This window comes from Grammomys surdaster, unplaced genomic scaffold (genome assembly GCF_004785775.1).
Source record: "Grammomys surdaster isolate TR1022 unplaced genomic scaffold, NIH_TR_1.0 125742, whole genome shotgun sequence".
NCBI lineage: Eukaryota > Metazoa > Chordata > Mammalia > Rodentia > Muridae > Grammomys > Grammomys surdaster.
The window spans coordinates 471,542-494,654 of NW_021620574.1; the positions used below are offsets into that span (position 1 = coordinate 471,542).

Sequence of the window (23,113 nt, forward strand, 5' to 3'; positions counted from 1 at the left end):
AAAATATATTATCTCTTTAAATCTGCAGTAAAGGGGCTGGAAAGATGGCTCAGTGGTTAAGAGCACTGGCTGCTCTTCCAGAGGTCCTAAGTTCAATTCCCAGCAACCACATGGTTGCTCGTAACCATCTGTAATGGGATCCAATGCCCTCTTCTGGTGTGTCTGAGGACAGCTACAGCGTACTCACCTACATAAAATAAATAATTCTTTAAAAAAAATCTACAGTAAAATTTTAGAAAGACAAATGTTATCCTTGTTTTTCATTTGAAGATGCTAAAGCTAAAGAGATTATGTAAGTTGAAACATTGTCACAGTTACATGACTGGATACAATGTATCATGATCATACTTACCAAGTCACTCTTCCTCATCCCCCAACTCCTACTGGGCCTCTGCTTCTTCCCAATCAGATCCTATCCTGGTTTGTATCTTATTAATCAATGGATCAATCAGCTTTTCTTTGGCTGTATTGGGAAGGGGCATGTGCATGCCAGTAGCCTGCTTGTGGTGGGCAGGGGACAACTTTGGGAAGTGGTCTCTCTCTTTCTATCATGTGGGTCCCAGGGATAGCACTGAGGTGGTCAGGCTTGGTGGCAAGTGTCTTTACCTACTTAATCACCTCCCCAGTTCCATGTCCTTTCTTTTGGTGTGTAGGTCTTATTCAGGTGACCACAGCTTCTGTGTGCTCATGATTTTGAGAGTCATTACATCCAGAAGACGGTGCGTTTCGTGGCACTGCTGTCTGACCTATGGCTCTTACACACTGCGCCTCCTCTTGCAGGATCCCGTCTAGGGCTGAGGACTGCACTCCGGACTCGCTTATCCTCAACACTCTGACAAGTCTCTGCTTTAACCATTGTAAATAGAAGATGCTCTGACCCAGATCGATACCAGCACTGCTCTGTGGCAGTTCATCAACTTGTCCAGTTAGCAACACACCAGTAGTACCTTCTCTCCAGGGCCCAGCCATAGGCTTTTGGCCAAGTTTATAACATACATGCATTCCTTCCTATGGAGCAGGCCTCAGATCCAATCGGGAAGTGATTGGTTAACCCACCCCCACCAAACAGTCTTGCCCTGTAGCACTGGTGGATATATCCTGCCTGGCAGGTTGGTATTGTAGCACACAGGCTCCATAGCCTGGTAAGACAGTTGATGACATTTCTCTTCCAGCGTTCTGCAAAGCCCCTTCCAGAACTATGAATGCCAGCCAGCAGGGAGGCAGCTTCCACTCAGTTCTACCTTGATTTCTGTGACCTGCATCCAAAGTGTATGGTATCTTCAGCAATAGGGTATTGGTTAGTTCAAGTGGGAACCGAGGGCAGCGGTAATAGCCTGTGTTGTTTTGGGTGCTTCTGGGGACTCCCTAACCATTACTTCTAGGGATGTAGTCAGTACCTGCACTGGGGCTTTCATTTAAAACCTATGGCTTCCTGGGGCTGGACAGATGGCTCAGAGGTTAAGAGTGCTAGCTGCTCTTGCAGAGGACCCAGGTTCGATTCCTAACACCAACATGGCAGCTCACATCTGTCTGGAACTTCAGTTCCAGCTCTGATGTCTTGTTCTGGTCTCCACAGGCAGCAGGCATATACATGGTGCACAGACATACATGAAGGCAAAGTAACCACTCATGCACATAAAATAAAAATTAAAAACAAAGCAAAACAAAACCCTATGTCTTCTGAGACCAGCATTGCTCACCCATGCAGGGTACCTCCACTCAAGCTACTATCATCATATTGCTTAGTTTCTGAAGTAGCAGGCTCCCCCTTTTGGTTGACACTCTTCATCACCCCCACATTTCCTTTCTGCAGCCCATCACCGGTTAAACCTTTCTACCTGTGGTATTCCTCAACATTACTTCCATGTTCCATGCGTCTTACTTACTGTCCGCCCACCAAAGACTTCCGGCACCACACACTCACGCGGAACTCTCATGACCCCTTCTTGATCCCTGGCTTCCCTAGGCACGCACTCCAACTTAAACACAGAAATCTAAACATGTCAAGCTACAGTCTACCTATGAGAGGGAACAGAGTTTCTTCCTTAGGGCCCGGGTTGCCACACTCAAGTCTGATGGTTTTCTTCTTAAGACTCTACCAATTTAAAGTATTTTGTAGGGGCTGGAGAGATGGCTCAGTGGTTAAGAGCACTGACTGCTCTTCCAGAGGTTCTGAGTTCAAATCCCAGCAACCACATGGTGGCTCACAACCATCTATAATGAGATTGGATGCCCTATTCTGGTGTGTCCGAAGACAGCGACAGTGTACTCATAAATAAAATAAATAAATAAATCTTTAAAGTATTTTGTATTTGTCTATTTTGCAGTGCTGGGGCCCAGAGCTTTGCCCATGCTAGGCACGCTCTCACTACTAAGCAGAATCCCAGCCCCAGATAGAATCAGTTCAAAGTAACAGACTTGCAGTACCTCCAGAGCTAGCTCTTTCTCTTATGCCATGCAACCTCCCCTGTTCTCTCCTGAGTAACAGTGATCAGTGTTCCTGTGCGTAGGGAGAGACAGTAGGGGAAAAAAGAAGGAAGGAAGGAACAAAGAAAGGAGAGACAGAGACCTGAAACCCTGTGGACTCGGCAGAGCCTAGTTTGGGCTTTACTCTGAGATGCTGATTCTATCTCTCCCAGGATGTTATTCCAAAGAGGGGATGATTTCACTCCAAATGTGACTTTGGAACCAACTTAAGTTCAGAAAAAGGCCAACTGATGCTTGCACAGTGGGGTCAGTGATAAAATGATGGAATTGGAATGGGACCTCAGAGATCATCTGTTGTGACCTCCTTTTACAGTAAACTGTACCCCAAGGATCCTGACTCAACTGACAGAGGTCACATGAACGTGGGGAAAGCAGCAGAGGAGTGAGATCTGTTGATCTGGGCTCTTGCTTGGCTCACAGGGCTGCCCATCCCTGAGTGCCGGGATCCTAAACATTCTCTCCCTTTCTCCAGCCTACAGGTGTCTCAGCCTCTGTAGACAAGATGGAATCGACTCCGTTTAACAGACGACAGTGGACCTCCCTATCACTGAGAGTGACAGCCAGAGAACTCTCTCTTGTCAACAAGAACAAGTCATCAGCAATTGTGGAAATATTCTCCAAGTAAGTGCTGGTCTTGGTCCGAAAGGACTGTCTGTCTTGAGCAGATTTACCACCTGTCAGGAAAATCGGTGAAGTGACGTCAAATGGCTGGATGGGCACCCCTGGAGTTTCCGCACCCTACAGGCTGCTATAGAGGAAAGAACGTCCCGATCAGAAGGCACCTCCTCTGTCTTTGAGTTTTTATTTAACTGAGGGAAAGAGAAAGTTATAAACACAAAAGATACATGTAAGAGACAGGAATGGTGGAGCACAACTTTAATCCCAGCACTTGGGAGGCAGAGGCAGGGGGATCTCTGTGAGTTCCAGGCCAGCCTGGTCTACAGTATCCAGGACAACCAGAACTGTTGCACAGAGAAACCCTGTCTAGAAAAGCAAAAAAAAAAAGATACTTATAAAGCAAACTGTGACCAAATCCAAAGGCATGGAACGAGGTTCCGAGGAGAGTCTGTCATGGGCAGGAGCCATCTTGGAGTGTGCTTTGTTTTGCTTTGTTCATTCCTTGGCTTGTTTGTTTATATTGAGACAGGCTCTCCTGTAGCCCAGGCTGGCCTTGTACCCACTGTAGCTGAAAATGATTTTGAGCTCTGAAACCTCTAACCTTTGCCTCCAACATCCTGGGATTACAGGGATGAGCCACCAAGCTCATTTTTGGTTTTGTTTTATAGGATTTCCCCCCTTCCTACTCTGTAGCCCAGGTTGAGGATCCAGAACTCACTATGTATCCCAGACTGGGCTTCAACCCATGAGCAAAGCTCTTGACTCAGCCTCCTGAATGCTGCATTTTTGGTGTAAACCACCATTCTCTGTGAAAAAAAAAAAAAGTATAACTTTTATTTTTCAGTGCTAAAGGTCATGCCCAGAGCTTTGTACATGCTAGCTGTGTGCTCCATCCCTGAGTTACATTCCCCACCTGTAAGAGTTGAAATACCATTTAAAATTCAGGGTATCAGTTATACTTGTAGCATTTCAAGGGTCTGATAGTAGGGTTTAGCAAATAAGGGTATAGTGAAACACAGGTATTCATTTGTAGGTTGCCTTTGCTTTCACGCTAAGCCAACAGAGACACTGGATTGACAGAGACCGTTATCTCAAAAGTCTAAAATATATTTCCCATCTGACCATTTAAGAAAATGAGAAAACATTTGGCTTCCAGGTATGGCAGCCAGCACTGGGGAGGCAGGGGCAAGTGGATCTTTGAGTTTGAGGCTAGCCTGGTCTACAGAGTGAGTTCTGGGATAGCCAGGGCTACGTTGAGAAAAAAAGCGTTTGGTACCCCCTCCACTGGCCTTCAACTTGAGGACCTTCCTGCACTCTCTGCATCTGTATGTCTAGTGACAAGCACAGTGTCTGGGACACACACAGGCAAAAGGAATGATTAGCACACCAGAGAGAGCAGAGACACGCCAGTGGGGCAGAGGCCAGCACAGGTGGTTGTTGTGTGTAGCTTCTGCTACCCCTCTCTAAGCTCTGGGAGCGGGTCATGCAACCGACCCCCCCGCCAAGATTCCCTTGGGTCTCCGTATCAAAAATTATTGGCTCAATTTCTGTGCGCCTACCATCTACCGCGGCTAGCGTGCCCTCCCCAGTACTCTCAGCTCATCACCTCTCAATCAGCCCTAACTTCAGCTGCCCGGTTACCTTAGTCCCAGCTTAACAATCCCAGCCTCCTACCTGGAGACGCGGTCGGTCGTCGACCGCTCCTCTCGCAAGGCTGGTTGGCTTTTCTCCCTCTGAAGCATGGAGGGAAAACTCCTTTCTTCTCTCCGTGCTTCTGGTAGCTTGCCTGCGGGGACCCGGAAGTCCTGCCTATTCTGCCTTGCTTATTGGCCGCTAGCATCTTTATTGATGGATCAAGAACCAATTGGGGAACAGGGCCTTCATGTCAGACCCATCCCTACAGGTGGTAGGCTCACCATGATAGTGAGTCCATTACCAGGAAGCTGCTGCCCTTAATGAAAAGAGAGTAAAAATGTGAAGACAGCGATTCTAAGAACTGTATCTAGGATGTCGTTAAATACTAGCAGGAAGTTTCTCTAACCCACAGTGTCCCCTTTTCTTTGATAACAAATTCCTTGTGTACTTGCTATGCGGTCTTCAGTTATCTGCCAGATTGGGGTGCAGAGAGGACTAGAGTCAGTCTGTCCGTACTGTCTCATATTGTATTCTCTCTTGTTGCAATTTTCTGTCAGAAACTCACATGAGAAAAAAAAAATTCACTACAGAGAAGACATTAGAAGATGAAAGCTGTTGTCTTAATACCAGACTTCAGAGACTTGACAGTTTACTTTAGGCCTACCAACTTTCCAGATCTAAAGATTTGTGAGGGGCTGGCTGATAAATGGCTCAGCAGGTAAAAAAGCTCTTGTCAACCACCCTGATGATTTAAGTTCAAAATCCAGGACCCTGGATAGTGAAAGAAGAAAGCCAACTCCTGAAGGCCATGGCATGTGTGCACCTACACACATTCACACGGACACACATTCACACACATATACACATTCATTCACACAGACACATACACATTCACATACACACTCACACACAGAGAAAACAAAAGAAATACAATTTTAAACTTTTCAAAAGAATGACTCATTAGAGTAGTTATTAATGATACAGTGTCCCAGTTCTGTTTTTTTAAAGCCTTGACATACACGGTAGTGGGTGCCTACACTCCCACACCCAGGGAGCTGAGGCAGAAGGATCACTACTTTGAGGCCAATGTTAGCTATATAGTTTAGTGATAATTCTGGAGTTTTGGTTTCTCTTAAAAAAACACAAAAATATTATAAGAATACGTTTCTTTTTTAATCCCAGGTGTGGGGATATGGGGCCACTTGGACTGCCTGCAGCAGATGACTGTGATTTGTCTCATACTCTAGCAGAGGTGTGGTTTTACCAGCTGTAGATAATTCCTGTGGTTGTATGACATTTGGAATTCAGAGAGTACATAAATGCTACGATCTAGATAGGCAGGCTGGGTTGGTTGGTCAGGGGAGTTTGTTACAATTTGTTAGTAGAAGAAAGAAAAGGAAAGGAATTAGATTCAGGGATCTCTGACTCTCTCTCTCCATCTCCCTCCCTCTCTTTCTCCTCTATCTTTTCTCTCCTATCTAGTCATAAAAGGGGGTGGGGCTAGAGGGTGGGAAGAAGAAGAACCCACAATATAGCAAAGACCAGCTACAGTATAGCAAGACTCATTCTCAAAATCCAAAATTCATGGCCTAGTGTCAGAGATTTGTAACTCCGAGTATTTGGGAGTCTGAGGCAGGAGGATTGCAACTTCATGGTCTATCAGGGTTACAAAGTGAGTTTAAGACCAATTTGAACAGCTTGTTGAGAGCACGATGATGCAGACCTGTAATCCCAGCAGCTGGGAGACAGACAGGAGGATCTTGGCAAGCCCCAAGACCAGTCTGGGTTTACATAAAGAATTCCAGAACAGGAGCTAGGGAGACGCCTCAATTGTTAAGAGCACTGGCTGCTCTTCCAGAGGATCTGAGTTCAAATCTCAACACCTACTTGGCAGCTCACAATGATGTGTAACTCTAGTTCCAGGTCGACACTCTCTATTGACCTCTACCTATACCAGGCACACACACCGTCCACAGACATATGTAGACAAAAACACCCATACATATAAAATAAAATAAATTTAAAAATAAAAAGAATTCCAGACCAGCGGGTACCTCATCCATCTAGGGCTGAACTCAACAGTGCAAGCTGGCCTATCACACCCAGCCAGCCTCAGTAAATCTCTAAAACTGAGAGGCATGAAGCAATGGGTGACAGTGTTTGGTTTGTAACTATCTGATTTGGGCTTGTCTCTTCTCAACTTAGCATCAGCTGGGCGGCTCACAGGCTGGGGGCCTCAGACATCTGAAAACTCACTCCTTCACTCACAAATCAGGAAGTTGTCTGGGATCTCAGTGGGAGCCAGGGCTGGAACACCTCCGCAGGGCTAGTCCATGTGACTGCTTGGCTCGGTGGCTGGCTTCCAAAGGCAAATGACTGGAAGGGAGGGAGAGGAAGGGGGAGGAGCCAGAAGCTCTATGCCTGCTCCTGACCGTGGGCTTGGAAGCCATCGATTCTTGGTGGCCTTAGTCTCAGATGCAAATCACTTAAGGCTGGCTCCCATTCTGGAGGAAGGGGGTGGAATTTGGCTCCACCTTCTGGTGGGAGAAATATCAAAAATATTTCGGACCTTTTTCTTTTCTTTTTTTTTTTTTTTTTTTTGAGACAGGGTCTTAGACCTCATTATGAAACTAGGCTGAACACCTAGTTTCCCATCTCTGCTCAACAGATGCTAAGGTACCACCCTGTCTGGCACTTGTCTTCTTTAAGTCCTAGGGATTGAACCCCAGAAGGTCATGTATTCCAGGCAAACATTCCACCACTCAGCTGCAACCTCAGTTCCCTTGAACATGTTTTTAAACCATCTTCTGGCTGGGCGGTGGTGGCACACGCCTTTACTCCCAGCACTTGGGAGGCAGAGACAGGCTTTTGTGTGTCTGCAGTGGGACCCAGCTGTCTCAGGGGACTTTTTGTTTGTTTGTTTGTTTTGCTTTGTTTTGTTTAAACAAACTCTCTTCCAGCTCAGGCCGGCCTTGAACTTGGCTCTGTAGCTGAGGATAACCTTGAACTTCTGCCTCTACCTCTTAACCTAAGTGTTTTGTTTTTTTATCCTCAGGGAGATTGGGAGAGGAGGTGGGTTTGCGGAATGAAAGTTGAGGGTAGAGGAAAGGGCACAAGGAAAGGCATGGAGAGCAGACTCACAAGACAGAGGGATAGGACAGCGAGTGCTCACAGTTCAGTTAGGCCAGATGGTAAGCGTGAACGGCTGTGGCTGGGTTTAGTTGGGTTAACAGCAAGATGCAATGGGAAGTTTTCCTGCAGGGAGACGACTGACAAGATGAGACTTGTGCTTTCCTGAGGTGCTTCTGGCAACAGCACGAAGGTTGATTGGCACAGTGAGAGGTTGGAGAGATTAATGGGCTTTCATGGGAACTCAAGTGAAGGCTGTTGGGGTGTGGGGGGCTACCAGGAATGGGAAGAAAGGAAAGGAATAGGAGACAGTGTGGGGATATGATTAATGGGCTTGGGAAACTCCCTGTTAAGCAGGGAAACTGCTCTACCTCCGACCTTTTCTCCCTCCTCAGCCCCACCTGCGGTTAACTGCACTTGGCTTTCTTGACTTTAGTCATGTGTCTGTGTGGTGGCTGCCTGCTCTTTCTGCACCTGTCCCTGAAATGCTCTAGGGCTAGGAGCCGCAATGGTGACTCTCCTGCATCTCCAGTTCCGACTCCCATCTTCTGTCATCTCCAGTTTTGAAGCCCTGAGCCTGTGCTGTGAGGCCTGCATCTTACTGAGCCACTGACAGCCGCTCTCCCTCTCCCTCCCTCCCTCGACTGCCATGAGTGTGTGCCAGACTCCAGCCAAGCTGCTGCCTTCAGTGGTCTCTGTCTCTGTCTCTCTCTGTCTCTCTGTCTCTCTCTGTCTCTCTGTCTCTCTGTCTCTCTCTCTCTCTCTCTCTCTAAGATGTTTTTGTTTATTTTATGTCTTCAGAGATATTGAAAGAGTGCATCAGATCCCATTACAGGTGGTTGTGAGCCACCATGTGGTTGCTGGGAATTGAACTCAGGACCTCTGGAAGAGAAGTCAGTATCCTTAACCACCGAGGCATCTCTCCAGCCTCTCCATTCTGTGAATTTTTATGTATATGAATGCTCTATCGTCATGTATACCTGCATGCAAAAGGAAGGCATCAGATCCCATTACAGATGGTTGTGAGCCACCATGTGGTTGCTGGGAATTGAACTCAGGACCACTGGAAGAGCAGACAGTGCTCTTAGCCACTGAGCCATCTCTCCAGCCCTCAGCTTCATTTTTGTTTTGCTGTTCCCCATTGAGAGTGTGTCTGTCACTTTAGGTAAAGCGTATCTTCCTTGTGTACTATATTAGTCATTCTTCTTTCCTCCAAATGCAGAAGTTGTAGCAACCAAAGAAAGGTAAGAGAAGCAGGAGAGAAAAAACCCCAGTAAGATCCCCCATGTTTCTAGTTGCCACGGGCCCTACTGGTTCTAGCAATGAGTCTTTGGTTCATATCATTGACCTTATACTTAGAATTTCTTCCTAATTTCTTGATCTTCTCTCCTTCTCAAGCCGGTCTTTGTGCCCTGCCTCCATCTTCCTCCTCTGAAAGGACGAGTTTGGGGAATGTGCCCATCGTCAGAGCCTCTCCTGCTGTTTGTTCTGGTCTCCTATTCCCACTGGCCTCACACGTGGACCTCACGAGGACACCCTTGCCCAACATGGTCACATCTGTGACCTACACTCACTCCTCTTTGTTGTTTGTTTTTGAACACTTGAAAAACTTTATTGATTCTGCTGAGAAAATCAAAACCTGGGTACAGTAGCATGGAGAAAGAAAATGAAGTTAAGATATTTTTGGTGTTTTGGAGGTGACAGTCAGGGTCGAGGAGCTTGCCCTGACCGAGGGAGGGCCTAGCAGCAACCTAATTTGGAATGCCGATCTCAGTGTCTCAGGCTGAGTCCCTCTGTCCTTCTGTCCCTGGTGTGTCTGAGATGCCCTCTTCCTGCAGGCAGTTCTCAGGGACTTCCACATGACTTTCTCTGTACAGTGGCAACGGTGTCTCCCTGGCTGGCGTTCAGCTTATCTCTAGCTGGGGAATCTCTCCAAGCTCTCACTCAGTACCGTCTCACCCTCCCCCTGCCTCATCTAGCCAGTTCTCAAGAGGACTTGACACTCATTAGAAAGTTGGGAGGGGGGTGTTCATCTTGGTAGCATTCATTCATTCATTGCTGGAATGTATGTACAACATGCATTCTGTGTCCTTGGAGTCATTGGATCCCCTAGAACTGGAGTTATAGAGCTATACTGTGTAAGTGGTACAGACCAAGTTTGGGTCCTTTACAAGAACAGAAAATGTTCTTAACTGCTTCTGCCTGTTTTTTTTGTTTTTGTTTTTGTTTGTTGTTGTTGTTGTTGTTGTTTGAGACAGTTTCTCTGCATAGCCCCAGCTGTCCTGTAGCTCAACCAGGCTCACAAAGATTCATCTGCACACGCCCCCTCCCCCTCCTGCCCCGCCCCGCCCCGCCCTGCCCGCCATTGTCAGGATTGGTGGTCTTCTTAAAAGGATCTTATAGGTCACCTTCTCCACAGAATAGTAGGCTGCCTATCTTCTCTACGTGAAGGTTATAAAGACAAAGTGCACAGACACAAAGTTGTTCGTCCTGAGCCCGTTTAGCCACAGCCGACTCACCGGGCTTCTATTTTGTGTTTATGGTGATTCTGGTGTTTGAACCTAATGTCTGGTGCGAGCTAAGTGCACACTCTTCCACAGAGTGCTGTTCCCAGCTGCTGGACTTTTGGTAGAAATGTACATACAGTGTTTCTGTTCCTTACAAAACCTGCACGGGGAGCGGATTTATCTCCGTTTTGTAGTTGAGAAAACCTGCTGGAGTTAACATTTGAATTTGTCTTTCTGTTTAGTGTTTCTCCCCCCCTGGGGCGTTTATCTTAACGTGCTGAACTGGTTTGGGGAGATGAATTGCGTTTGACTTGTGGGTTAGGAACGTGGTGGGGACATTCCAGGGGAGCAGAAAGTAAAGACATGGAAATGGGACAGACAGGCTGGAGAGGCGGCTCCAAAGCCAAGAGTTCAGATTGCACTTCAGAAGATCAGAGCACCTCATCAGGTGACACACAGCCACCTCTGATTCCAGCGCAGAGGATAGCAGGCTCTCTTCTAGTCTCTCAGGGCAGGAGCCCTCGGCGAGTGTGCACGCACGCGCGTGTACACACACACAGACACTCAGAGTATTATTAATGTTTAATAATAAAATACAGAAGTGGAACCAGCAATAAAAAACGAAGGGCTCAGCCTGGATTTCTTTCCTAGGTTTCATATTAAATGGAAACATGCTGCTAATACCTCTTTAATACTGTAGAGTTCACTTACTATATCTCTGGGAATCCAGAGATGGCTACAGTACTATGTTTTTGTTTGTTTGTTTAAAGAGTTACTTTAAAATAAATAAGGGCAGAGCAGAGTGCGCACACTTTTAATACCAACACTTTGGAGTCAGAGGCAGGAGGAGCGCTGTGAGTTTGAGACCAGCCGGGTCTACAGATGGAGTTTCAGGGACAGACCCTGGGGTTGTGCTGTAGGCTTGAGTGTGGTCAGGGAAGACGTGTATGAGGAAGCATTGGGCTGAGAATAGAAGGGGCAGCAGCTCTGACTGAGTTGCTAGGATTAAGAACTGTAGTTGGGATATATATGAACCTGTGCCTTTGATTGGTCTTCCCATCAGACAGACCAGACAGCCAGAGCTACACAGAGAGACGCTCTCTGGGGGAAGGAAGGAAGGGACTTCACCTTACAGTCTGTACAGAAGAGTAGTTTCTGGCAGCACAGCCTACGTCTCATGCTCTTTATAGTTCCACACTTACCTCTTTATAAATGTGTATGTTTTTAGATCTCTGCTTTATAAACCATTGGCCCTGGCATAAGAAAGGTCCTATTAATGGCAGTTTGAAGAACTTTGGTTTCTCTTCCCTGTGGCTTCGGCATCATATGATTCGATTCTTTTCTTGATAAAGGTTAACTGGCAGAGTTTGGTTTCTTAGCCTGAGTTTCCTGTTTGACTCAATATTTTTGAAGTTAAAGGGAATCTAACCCTGTTATTTTTAGGCCATCTTCCCCTGAGGTCCTCAGGATAGCGCTGAAATGAGTGTCCAGCAGCTGGCAGAGTTTGAAACCACACCTGCCTAACCTTTGTCCCACTCTGGCCTATAAGGAATTTGTGATTAAAGGTCAGGAGGTCACTCACATGCTGAGGAACTGGTCAGCCCAGCCCACCGATCCCTCAGCCCCCACCAGTTGTGTCTTCCCCACTTGATGGCTCCTGCTGAGCACCCATACACCTTCACGGCTGAATCCCTGTGCTAAAGAGGGTACTACGGGGTACGGATTTAGTTTATGTGTGTGTATGTATGTATGTGTGTGTGTCCTTATTTAATAATAACAATGAAAGAGGCTCTCAGACCTCTCTTGATGGCTTCCTCTTTTGCTTCTCTTTAACATTTTAGTGGTAAAATTGTTCCAGGAGAAAACACATTGCCTCAACCTTGGGACTTCCCATGTTTTCTTCTTTGGGTCCAGAGTTCCCCTTGCTCTATCTGAAAGCATGCAAGCAAGAGGTCATAGCTCAGGAACTCTGTTTTCTGGCCTTAGAAGTATCTCAGACACTGTCATTACTCTCCAGATAATTTTAGTATCCTCAGTCAGCTGCCTGCCCCACAGCTGCGCATTAATGAACAGTTGTAAGATTAGATTCCATATGTGGGGGGGGGAGGGGATGGTCATCTGTGGTCCCAGCCGACTACAGGAAATCTGGGAAGGGATATAGCATGAGATTTTAATTATAGAACTCTTTTTTTGAGAGCAGATTTTAATGTGTAGCCCAGGCTGGCCTTGGACACAGATCCTCCTGAGTGCCAGGATTGCATATAGTACCACCACACTAGGTCTTGCTTAGAGAATGTAAATCTGGCTTTTTTTTTTCTTTCTTTCTTATTTTTTAACCTCAACTTGAGTCTTCAAAGTGCCCTTCCCACTTTTCCAAACGAAGTCTGAGACCTGAATTCTGGCGCTACACTTCAGAGATAGTGAGAAAGTCCGGTGTGGAACACTTGCCCAGCATGGGTAAGGCCATAGGTTTAATTCTGCACACTGCAGGAGGGTTGGGTCTGTTGAGCCTCACCAGCCTCCATTGTAGCCTGTGCTTGGAAGGGTCAGTTGAGCCCAGAAGGTAGAGTCTAGCATGACAACACAGAGAAACACCTCTAGGAGGAGGGGAGCTATGAAAGAGATGGACCGATGGTTAAGAACACCAGCTGTGCCGGGGAGTGGTGGAGCACGCCTTTAATCCCAGCACTTGGGAGGCAGAGGCAGGCGGATTTCTGAGTTCAAGACCAGCCTGGTCTACAGAGTGAGTTCCAGGACAGCCAGGGCTACACAGAGAAACCCTGTCTCGAAAAAGCCAAAAAAGAAAAAAGGAAAAAAAGAACACCAGCTGCTCTTCTAGAGGACACAGGTTCAGTTCCCAGCATCCTTTTGGCAGCTCACAACCATCTGTAACTCCAGTCCAAGGTGATCTAATACCCTCTTCTGGCCTCCTTGGACACTAGGCACCATAAGTGCGGGACAGCAATTAAAAGACAAAAGCTAAGCATGATGGGGTATACCAAGCACATGGAGGTGGACGTAGGAGGGGGCAAGCCTGGCCTACATAGCATGTTTAGGCCATGAAACCCTATTTCACAAAACAGAAGCAACACCCAAGGTATTTGGTATTTTAAGATTTGTACTTCTCTTAGGACAGTGACGGAAAAGGAACCTCTGAATATTTATTCAACCAAGCTCAGTGTGAGAATGGTTCACTGGCTGTAAGCCTGTGTGTGAGTCTGGCTCTCTATACTGATTTATTGCTGTCATAAACAGTAGACGATTGTCACAAGGTATGGAGACAAAAGTTCAAGGCCAAGCCTAAGTTCCGGTTTAACTGCAGTCCTTTGCGTTTCTCAATTCCTAGTTAAGGCGGTCTCTTAAGCCTTTTAGTTCAGTTGGAGGAAAAAAAATTTTATATAAAATTATATACATATGTTATACGTATTATACATATATATATTATACATATTATATTATACATACAATTTTATATATATACACACACACACACACACACACATATATATGTACACTATTTTCAGTGTTGAAAAACTGGAGATAATTTAAAAGACCATTAAATAATTAAGGTTGAAGTTGATGGTGCTGTTGATCCCAGCACTTGGGTGACAAAGACAGGAAGATTCGCATCTTAAGACCACCCTCCAGTACATACCACATTTCAAGTGAGCCTGGACTGCATGAGCAGCAGTAGGGGAGAAGGCGGTGGTAGCAGTGGTCATGATGCCAAATTTGAGTTCTCTTTATCATGGAAGACAATACCAAGACTGACATCTGTGTCCCCAAGTTCCCCCTTGTCTTCCCATGACCTCTTGCCGTTTCCCCCTTCCCTTGATGTCTCTGGCAATCCCCTGGTTTTCCTGCCCCTCCCTCCCTTGCCGATCTAACAGTTTCTACCTCTCCAAATTGCTAAGTGTTAAGTTTCCAGCACTGAATCTTGTATATCTTGCACTATCCGTTCTACAGACACGGCCTAAATGTTTATAACTGGCTCTTGCCTCCCTTCAACACTCAGAAGTTTGCATCTCATGGCTCCTACTGGACCAGGAAGATGGCTCAGCAGATAAAGGCACTGGCTGCCCGGGTTAATGATCTGAGTTTGACCTCCAGGATGCACATAGTAGATTGAGAAAATCAACTCCTGCAAGTTGTCTTGTGACCTCCTCATGTGTGTGTGCACGCACAAAGGCGTACAACTGTAACCAGCATGGCTGCCACCCACTGGGCAGTTAGCATGGTTGACATTGAACATTTGGTTTTTCATGATCTCTGTTCTGGTTAGGGTTTCTATTGCTATGATGAAACACCATGACCAAAAGCAAGCTGGGGAGGAAAGTGTTTATTCACCTTGCACTTCCACATCACTGCTCATCACTGAAGGGAGTCAGGACAGGAACTCACACAAGGCAGGATCCTGGAGGCAGGAGGTGACACAGAGGCCATGGAGGGAACTTCTTATTAGCTTGCTCCTCGTGGTTTGTTCAGCCTGCTTTCTTATAGGACTGCCAGCCCAGGGATGGTCCCACCCACAATGAGCTGGGCCCTTCCTCATCAGTCATGAATTAAGAATATGCTCAACTGGCCTTGCCGACAGCCAAATCTTAAAGGAGCATTTTCTCAATCAGCAGTTCCTTCTCTCAGATAACCTGAGCTTGGGTCAAGTTGACAAAATTATCCAACCCACTTCCCAAAGTTGCTTCCTTCAGAATTTGCCTTCCCGGTAAACATTATTTCCATTGATTTATTTTAGAAGCCTGAGAGTGTTTGTTGTTGTTTTAGACAAGGTCTCATTATGTAACCCTGGCTGTCCTAGAACCCACAATGGAGACCAGGCCGTCCTGGAACTGAGAGATCCTTTTGCCTCTCTGCCTTTAGAGCGTGAGGATTAAAGGTGCACACCACCACCCGCCCAGCTTTGAGACTCATCCTTGACTTTGACTGCCCGATCTTCGCCGCCTCTCATTCACAGGTGTTGATTGTGTCTCTGAATCCAGCTCACATCTGTTCACTTTCCTCCTCCCACACTGCAACCTGGGCAAGACAGGAGCGTTACACACCGATGACACTGTTCCCAGACCCCACCAGCCTGTTCTTTACATGCCACAGCACATTTTATTTTTTTTTTTATTTTTATTTTATTATATAGACATATTTTACCAGCATGTTATATGTGCCTGGAAACCAGAAACAGGTAACAGGTCACCTGGAACTACAGTTAAGAATTATCATGAGCTCCCCTCCTTTGCAAAATGTACTTATTTCTATTTTATGTATGTTGGTGTTTTACCTGCGTGTGTGAGGGAGTCAGATCCCCGGGAACAGACAATTACAGACAGTTATGAGCTGCCATATGGGTGCTGGGAATTGAACAGGGATCTTCTGGAAGAGCAGCCAGTGCTCGTATAATGACTAGTTATTGTGCTTTTAAATTGCAAATCAATCTTGGACTTTCTGTCATGACTGGGGAACTAGCTAGGATAAAGAAAAACAGCTGCTATATTAATTTACTGCATACATTTATAATAACATTAGTTTTTACAACCTACAGACTTAAGTTGTTCATTAACAATCTGTTCTTTTTCTTTGAAGGACTCATCCTGTAGGTAGATGTATTACTCAGATCTCTCTCTCTCTCTCTCTCTCTCTCTCTCTCTCTCTCTCTCACTCTCACTCACTCACTCACTCACTTTCTCTCTCTCTCTCTCTTTTTTTTCTAGATTTCAAATCCAGGTATTTGAAGTGCTAGATCAACTGCCACACTGCAGCCCTGAATGGGTTCGTTTGAATTATAATTCAGAACTTTTCTTTATCACATTAATTAATTAATGTGTGTGTGTATATTTGGGGATGTGTTCCATGGTGCACATGCCACAGCATACATGGAGGTCAGGGACAGCCCTTGGGGTAGGTTCTCTCCCTTTACTGTGTGAAACCTGGACGTTGAATTTACGTTGTAAGGCTTGGCAGGCAACAGGCACCTCTACCCACTGAGCCACTCGACATCCCCCAGCCCCGTTGTGAGTGTTTTCCTGTGTAAATTGCAGGGATTGCGTTAACTTTAGCTCTTTTCTTTCTGTATGCCTTCCTCCCCTCCTTCCTGTCTTTATGTATTCTTTCTTTCCCCTTCTCCTCTCCCCTCCCCCTCCAGTTTTTAGAAAGGGTCTCACATTACCCATGCTGGCTCTGAACTCAAGACTGTCTTTTTACAGGTTGGAGATGTTAGCTCAGTAGTAGGTCGCTTGCCTGGTAAGTGCAAGGCCTTGGCTTCTGTCCCCTGCCTCAGCCTCCCATGAGATCAGAATACAGATCTGTGCTACCACATGGTTACCACATGGTTACCAGTGGGTTATTTGTTTTCTTCTTTTTCTTTTTTCCCTATTGTTTAGGACATAGTAGACACCAAAAACTATTTCCTTTTCTTCCCTCCCTCCTTTCTTTCCTTTTTTACTGGTACCCAAACCCCTTGTGTATTCAAGACAGGCTATGTACACATTCATCCTCTCTCTCTCTCTCTCTCTCTTTCTATTTTGTGTGTATGGGTGTTTTGCCTGCATATATGTCTGTGCACCATGTGCATGCAGTGTTCGCAGGAGGCCGGAAGAGGGCATCAGAGCCTCTGGGGCAGGAATTAGAGCCATCTCTCTGAGCCATCTTTCCAGCCCCTCAGCCTTTTGTTTTTTTAAAAAACAAAAAAACAAAACAACAACAACAAACCTGACTTTAAACTTTCAGTCCTTCTGCCTCAGCTTCTGCCAATATTTAGTCCTTGAATGAAAATGTAATGGTTTTGAATTTATCTTTAAAATGAATACTCCGTACCGAATTCATTTTGTGTTTTTTGTTCATTTGTTTTTATTGTGTCATTTGGATATTAATTCCTCGTTAGACATATGTGCCCCAAAAGTTCTCTTCTTCTCTATTGGCTCTTTGACACGGCTGATACTGGTCTTTGGTGCACATCCATCTTTCATTTTTTTGAAACCCACTTCATCTATTTTTATTTAGCTGCCTATTCTCTTGGTATCATAGCTAAGAAGTCATTGCCAAATCCAATGTCATGGCTGGATTTGGTGGTACATGCCTGTACTGGCTGGTTTTGTGTGTCAACTTGACACAAGCTGGAGTTATCACAGAGAAAGGACCCTCCCTTGAGGAAATGCCTCCATGAGATCCAGCTGTAAGGCATTTTCTCAATTAGTGATCAAGGGTGGGAGGGCCCATTGTGGGTGGTGCCATCCCTGGACTGGTGGTCTTGGGTTCTATAAGAAAGCAAGCTGAGCAAGCCAGGGGAAGCAAGCCAGTAAGTAACATCCCTCCATGGCCTCTGCATCAGCTCCTGCTTCCTGCCCTGCTTGAGTTCCAGTCCTGACTTCCTTTGGTGATGAACTGCAATGTGGAAGTGTAAGCTGAATAAACCCTTTCCTCCCCAGCTTGCTTCTTGGTCCTGATGTTTTGTGTAGGAACAGAAGCCCTGACTAAGACAGTTCTAGGAATGCTGAGGCAGGAATGTCTCCATTTCAAAGATCAAAGCCAATGTGCGGTCTGTAGCGAATTCCAGGTCAGGGTGGACTACATAGCAAGATTTTATTTTTTAAAAGGAAGGGGTGAAGCAATGACTGAAATTCAGAGCCCTGGCTCTGTAGAGGACTGAAGTGTGGATCCCAGCACCCACATGGCAGCTCACAACCATTTTTAACCCCAGATCCAGGAACTCTGATGTCTTCTGACCTGTGGGCCCTGCACGCACATATGTGTCCTCAAGCACACACATATGCACATAAAATAAAATGGACAAATGTTTTTGGAAAAAAAAGAAAATAACCCAATCATAAAGCTTTTCTCTATGTGTGTGTTTTTTTTCCCTAAGTTTTTGATCCATTTTGTACATGGAATTCTGTGAGATGTTGTATTTCTTGTTATTTTCCTGTGTATGGATATCTGGTCTTCACAACCATGTTGTGAAAATAACTGTACCTCCCCTCTGGGTGACTGTGGCATATTTGTCAGAAATCATTTGACCGTGTATCTAAGGGCTTTTTTTTCTGGATTATTCTATTCCATTGCTCCGTACAACCATTTTCATGCCCATACCACTATGTTCACTTGCGATAAAATAGATAACATTCTCCCTCTCCCCACTTGCTCCGGCCCCTCTCACTCCAGCCCAAAGGTTTTTTATTTATTTATTATATGTAAGTACACTGTAGCTGTCTTCAGACACCCATAAGAGGACATCAGATCTCATTATGGATGGTTGTGAGCCACCATGTGGTTGCTGGGATTTGAACTCAGGACTTCTGGAAGAGCAGTCAGTGCTCTTAGCTGCTGAGCCATCTCACCAGCCCCCCAAATATACCATTCTTAAGCTTACAGTTCAGTGGACATTCAAATCATCACTTTCCCTTTGTCCGAGTTATCACTTCCAAGGCGTCCACTGTATAATACATGCCACTCGTTACTGGCTCTCTGCCACGGGGCAGCCAACCTGTCTTCACCCTGCAGCTATTACTGTTAATGCCATGATAAAGGAACTAACTTAAGAAATCGTTTTTCTTATGTAAGGGTGTCTGAAGGATAAAGTCTGAGAATAAAAGTTAACATTTGAGTTTAGTTTTGGCAAGAAGGTGACAAATGCCTTCTAAAGAGGCTTTACCTTTTTTTTGTTTTGCTTTGTTTGTTTTTTTTCAGGCTTTACCTTTCTACCAGCAGTGTTTGATGGAACCCATTCCCCATCCCCTCCCCAGTGTACCATACTTGCTTTTAAAAAAAATACCTCTTTCTACTTGTTAAGTAAAATACGTTCTGCTGGAGATGTAGCTCACAGGTGCGTGGTGCACACGTCTGATCCCAGTACTTGTGGGGTTGAAACAGGATCACAAATTGAAGTCCAGATTAGACCACAGGTGTGACCTTGTGTTTTAGAAAAGAAAAGAGGCGGAGTTGGGGAAGGGACTCAGTGCTCTTGATGCATGAGGACTTCTCTTGGGATCCCCCAGAACCCACAAAAAAACTGAACATGGTGGGCATGGTGGCGCACACCTTCAATCTGAACACTCAGGAAACAGAGGCTAATGAGTGTCTGTGAGTTCAAGGCCAGTCTGGTCTACATGGAGAGTCTAGGCCACCTGAGGCTACATAGAGAGTCCCTATCTCAAACAAACAAGCAAACAAACAAAAACAAGCAAGCTAGGCATGACCCCATATACCTGTGACTCCAGAGCTGGGAAGAACAGAGACAGGATGATCACTGGTTTAGGGTACCCAGGGAAAAGGCTCAAAGCAATAGATGAAGACATCCCGTGCCCCGTTGTGTCCTCTGTACATGCTCTGGTGGGTATATGTACCTCTGCACGCATGCGTACATCTCTCCTTCAAAGGAAGAACTAAAAAGTTCATATACATGAGCTGGAGTGACCGTATCTCTCATATCAGTACCTTAGCTTGGTCTAAGTTCAGGCATTGCAGGTAGTGAGAATACCTCATAGACATGCCAACAGCAACTGAGATCTCAGAGATGTCACTGTCTGATTATGGGAAGAGAGGTCTGTGCAATAGAAGTCATGGAATGCTGCTTTTAGTTGACTCATTCCAAAGGCTTTGGTTGCGTTGTTTGGTTTTTGGTCTCATGTAGTACAGGTTGGCCACAAACTCAGTGTAGCTGAGGATGGCCTTGAACACCTGACCTTCCAGCCAGGACATCCAGTTCATAATTAGTTTGTATAATGCTGGGGATGGAGCCCAGAGCTGTGTGGTGTTGGGTAAGCGCTCTAGCAACTGAGCTCCGTCTGCAGCCTGTACCCTCTGTAGTGGGATGTCACTCATCCTTGTGAATCATCATGTTATATCAGAGCCTGTGACTGTCCGGGACCCATGAAGTCTGGGCACTATGATTCTATGCCACTCCTGGGAGACTTGGTTAAAGGCGAAAACTGGCAGAAACAGGTCTGCAAAATAGGTTTCTAAAAACGAAAGGGTTAAGAGCAGAGTTTAACCTGAAGATATCTTTTCTCTCCCCTCTCTGAAGGTACCAGAAAGCAGCTGAAGAAGCAAACATGGAGAAGAAGAAAAACGTAAGTACTCAGAGGCCCCAGGGCACGTGGAACTTAATCGGTCTGTGTGGCCCGGCCACCTGCCCCTCTGTGGGGCTTGGGCTCCGTGACAGCTGAGCTGGACATTTGTGCCAGTTGGTCTGATGTGCAAGCCATTTGCTGGGAGAAGTTGGCTTAGATACAGGGAATCCTAGTTTCAGTGTTTTACTTTTGGGCGCCTCCCCCCACCCCCCTTTCCTGTACTAAGAAAAGGATAGAGGGCCAAATGCTTTACTAAGGTTAGTGAAGTGCTCACCAAATGAGAGCAGGTGCCACCGTCCCTGCCTCCAAATGGAAGAATCTGCATTTGAAAGGAGATTGTGCAGTTGTACCCATCCAATAAGTTCTTTGCTTGAAGCTGGCCCAGTCTAGTTAGCATGTTTCCCAGCTGCTGGGTCCCTCAAGCTCTATTCTCTACAATCCGTGCTGTAACTTCCAGATGGCCAGATCCTGTTCCTTTTTCTAGGATCGAGTCTAACTCTGCAGCCAGGCTGAGTTTGAACTCACAGGTAGAGAAGTCCTTGGCCTTAGCTCTGAAGGATTTAGTATCATAGGAACGTAGCTTAGACGGGTGGCTAACACTCGCCTGTTGGTCCTCTCTCTCTGGGGAGCAGTACTAACTGGGTCTCCAGCTTAATCTTCCTGTGATTTCAAAATAGAGCTCCCTGGTGGAGTAACAGAAAAAAAAAAAAAGGATTTGGTGGTGATTCATGCCAATACAATAATCCTAGCACTCAGAAAGCTGAGGCAGGAGGATTGCTGCAAGTGTGAGGCCTACCTGAGAGCTACATGCTGAGTTCTAGACCAGCCTTGCCCACAGTATAAAACCCTGTCAAGAAACCAAAAATACAAAAACAGAACAGAAGCAAAGAGCACCGTTAGCTGCTCCACGGCCAGCTGCTCTCGCCTTCTCACTCCTGCCTGGTTTCCCATTTCCTCCATTTCTCATTTTACGTGTTTAGCTAACTCACTTCTGTAAGGCACCTACTATGTGCTAAACACTCTGTTAGACATTAAAAATATAGACTACATCTCCTCAGGCATTTTCATTCTAGTGGAGGAAATAATGACAGACAGACAGACAGACAGACAGACAGACAGACAGACACACACACACACACACATAAAGTCACTTAGCAATTATTGGCTTAAAACAGCTGGAAGAAGCCGGGCAGTGGTGGCCCACGCCTTTAATCCCAGTACTTGGGAGGCAGAGCCACTCGGATTTCTGAGTTTGAGGCCAGCCTGGTCTACAGAGTGAGTTCCAGGACAGCCAGGGCTATACAGAGAAACCCTGTCTCAAAAAACCCAAAACAAACAAATAAACAAACAAAACCGCCACCAGCTGGAAGAAGATGCAAAAGGGTAGTTGAGGTGTGGTCCTCTTCTGGGACTTAAGTAACCCAGACCTGAGGTCATGAGCCAAAGAGAGAAAAGATTCAGACAGAAAGAACCGTGTATGTAAATGTCCCAAGGAAAAGTCATGTTGAGACATTCGAGGACTAGAAAGAGAAAGTTCTGCAGAGTCCTTGGGAAGGTTGGAGCTTTAGCTCTGAAGATTAAAAAGGGCTTCGGGGAAACGTGTGAAGGGCTGATGTCATGCAGCTTAAACGGCTGAGGAGCAAAGGCAGAAACATGCAGAGCAACTCAGGGATGCCAGCGACAGGGATGCAGAGGCAGCCGGCACAGCATGGAGATGTAGCCCCAACACTGGGGAGAGGCAGGAGGACCCGAAGTTCAGGGTTATTTTTAGCTACATACTGAGTTCAGGGCAGCCTGAGCTATTGACTGAGGCTGTCTTAAAAGAAGGGACTGCAGTGATTTAGAAATGACTGTGGATTGTACTGCAGTGGTAGTATTGTAGTGAGAACAGCCCAGAGACCATTCAATTAAAATGCTGTTAACTGAGATGAAATCAACTCTGGATCTGTTTCGTATATGACTGGTCTGTCTGTTTGTCTGTCTTCCTTCCTTTCTTTAGCTTTCTAGTGTCTTGATATAGGATTTCATGTGGCCTAGATTGGCTTTGAACTCATAGTCAGGATTAGCCCTGAACTCCTACTGTAACTATGGGCATTCACCGCCACACAATCACCACCAGCTCTGAGATACTTCCTTAAGATAAACAAGTGAATCAAGAGCTGGGAGAGATGGCTCAGTGGTTAAGAGCACTGGCTGCTCTTCCAGAGGTCCTGAGTTCAATTCCCAGTACCCACATGGTAGCTTACAGATGTCTAACTCCAGTTCCAGGGAACCCAATGCCCTCTGCCCTCTGTGAGTCCTACATACACGTGATACATAGATATACACACAGAAAAAAAAACATTCACACACGTAATAAAACAGGTGGGTAAGAAAGATACCTAAGTACAGGCAGGAATGGTGATGCAGGCCTGTAATCCTAGTTCTTGGGAGACTGATCTATGAGGATTGGCCATGGGTTTGAGATCAGTCTGGTTTTCTTAGCAAGTACCAGAACAGCTAGGTCTACACAGCCAGGTGCTATCCAAAAGGGAAGAATAAGGGAAAAACCGTGGAAGTGAAAATGGTAAATAGGAATTTGGCTATTGAAAGAGATCTAGGCTGGCCGGGCGGTGGTGGCGCACGCCTTTAATCCCAGCACTTGGGAGGCAGAGGCAGGTGGATCTC

General features: G+C 45.9%; 1 protein-coding gene across 1 annotated transcript in view; it reads left to right on the forward strand.

The window, feature by feature from the left end:
• Positions 1-23,113, forward strand: part of Lima1 (LIM domain and actin binding 1) — a 98,515-nt gene that overhangs the window by 29,231 nt on the left and 46,171 nt on the right. The window contains exons 2-3 of the mRNA XM_028788344.1: positions 2,960-3,108; positions 20,401-20,446. Coding sequence (XP_028644177.1) covers positions 2,990-3,108; positions 20,401-20,446 — 165 coding nt within the window. The 5' untranslated portion in view covers positions 2,960-2,989. The remainder of the gene's footprint in view (positions 1-2,959; positions 3,109-20,400; positions 20,447-23,113) is intronic.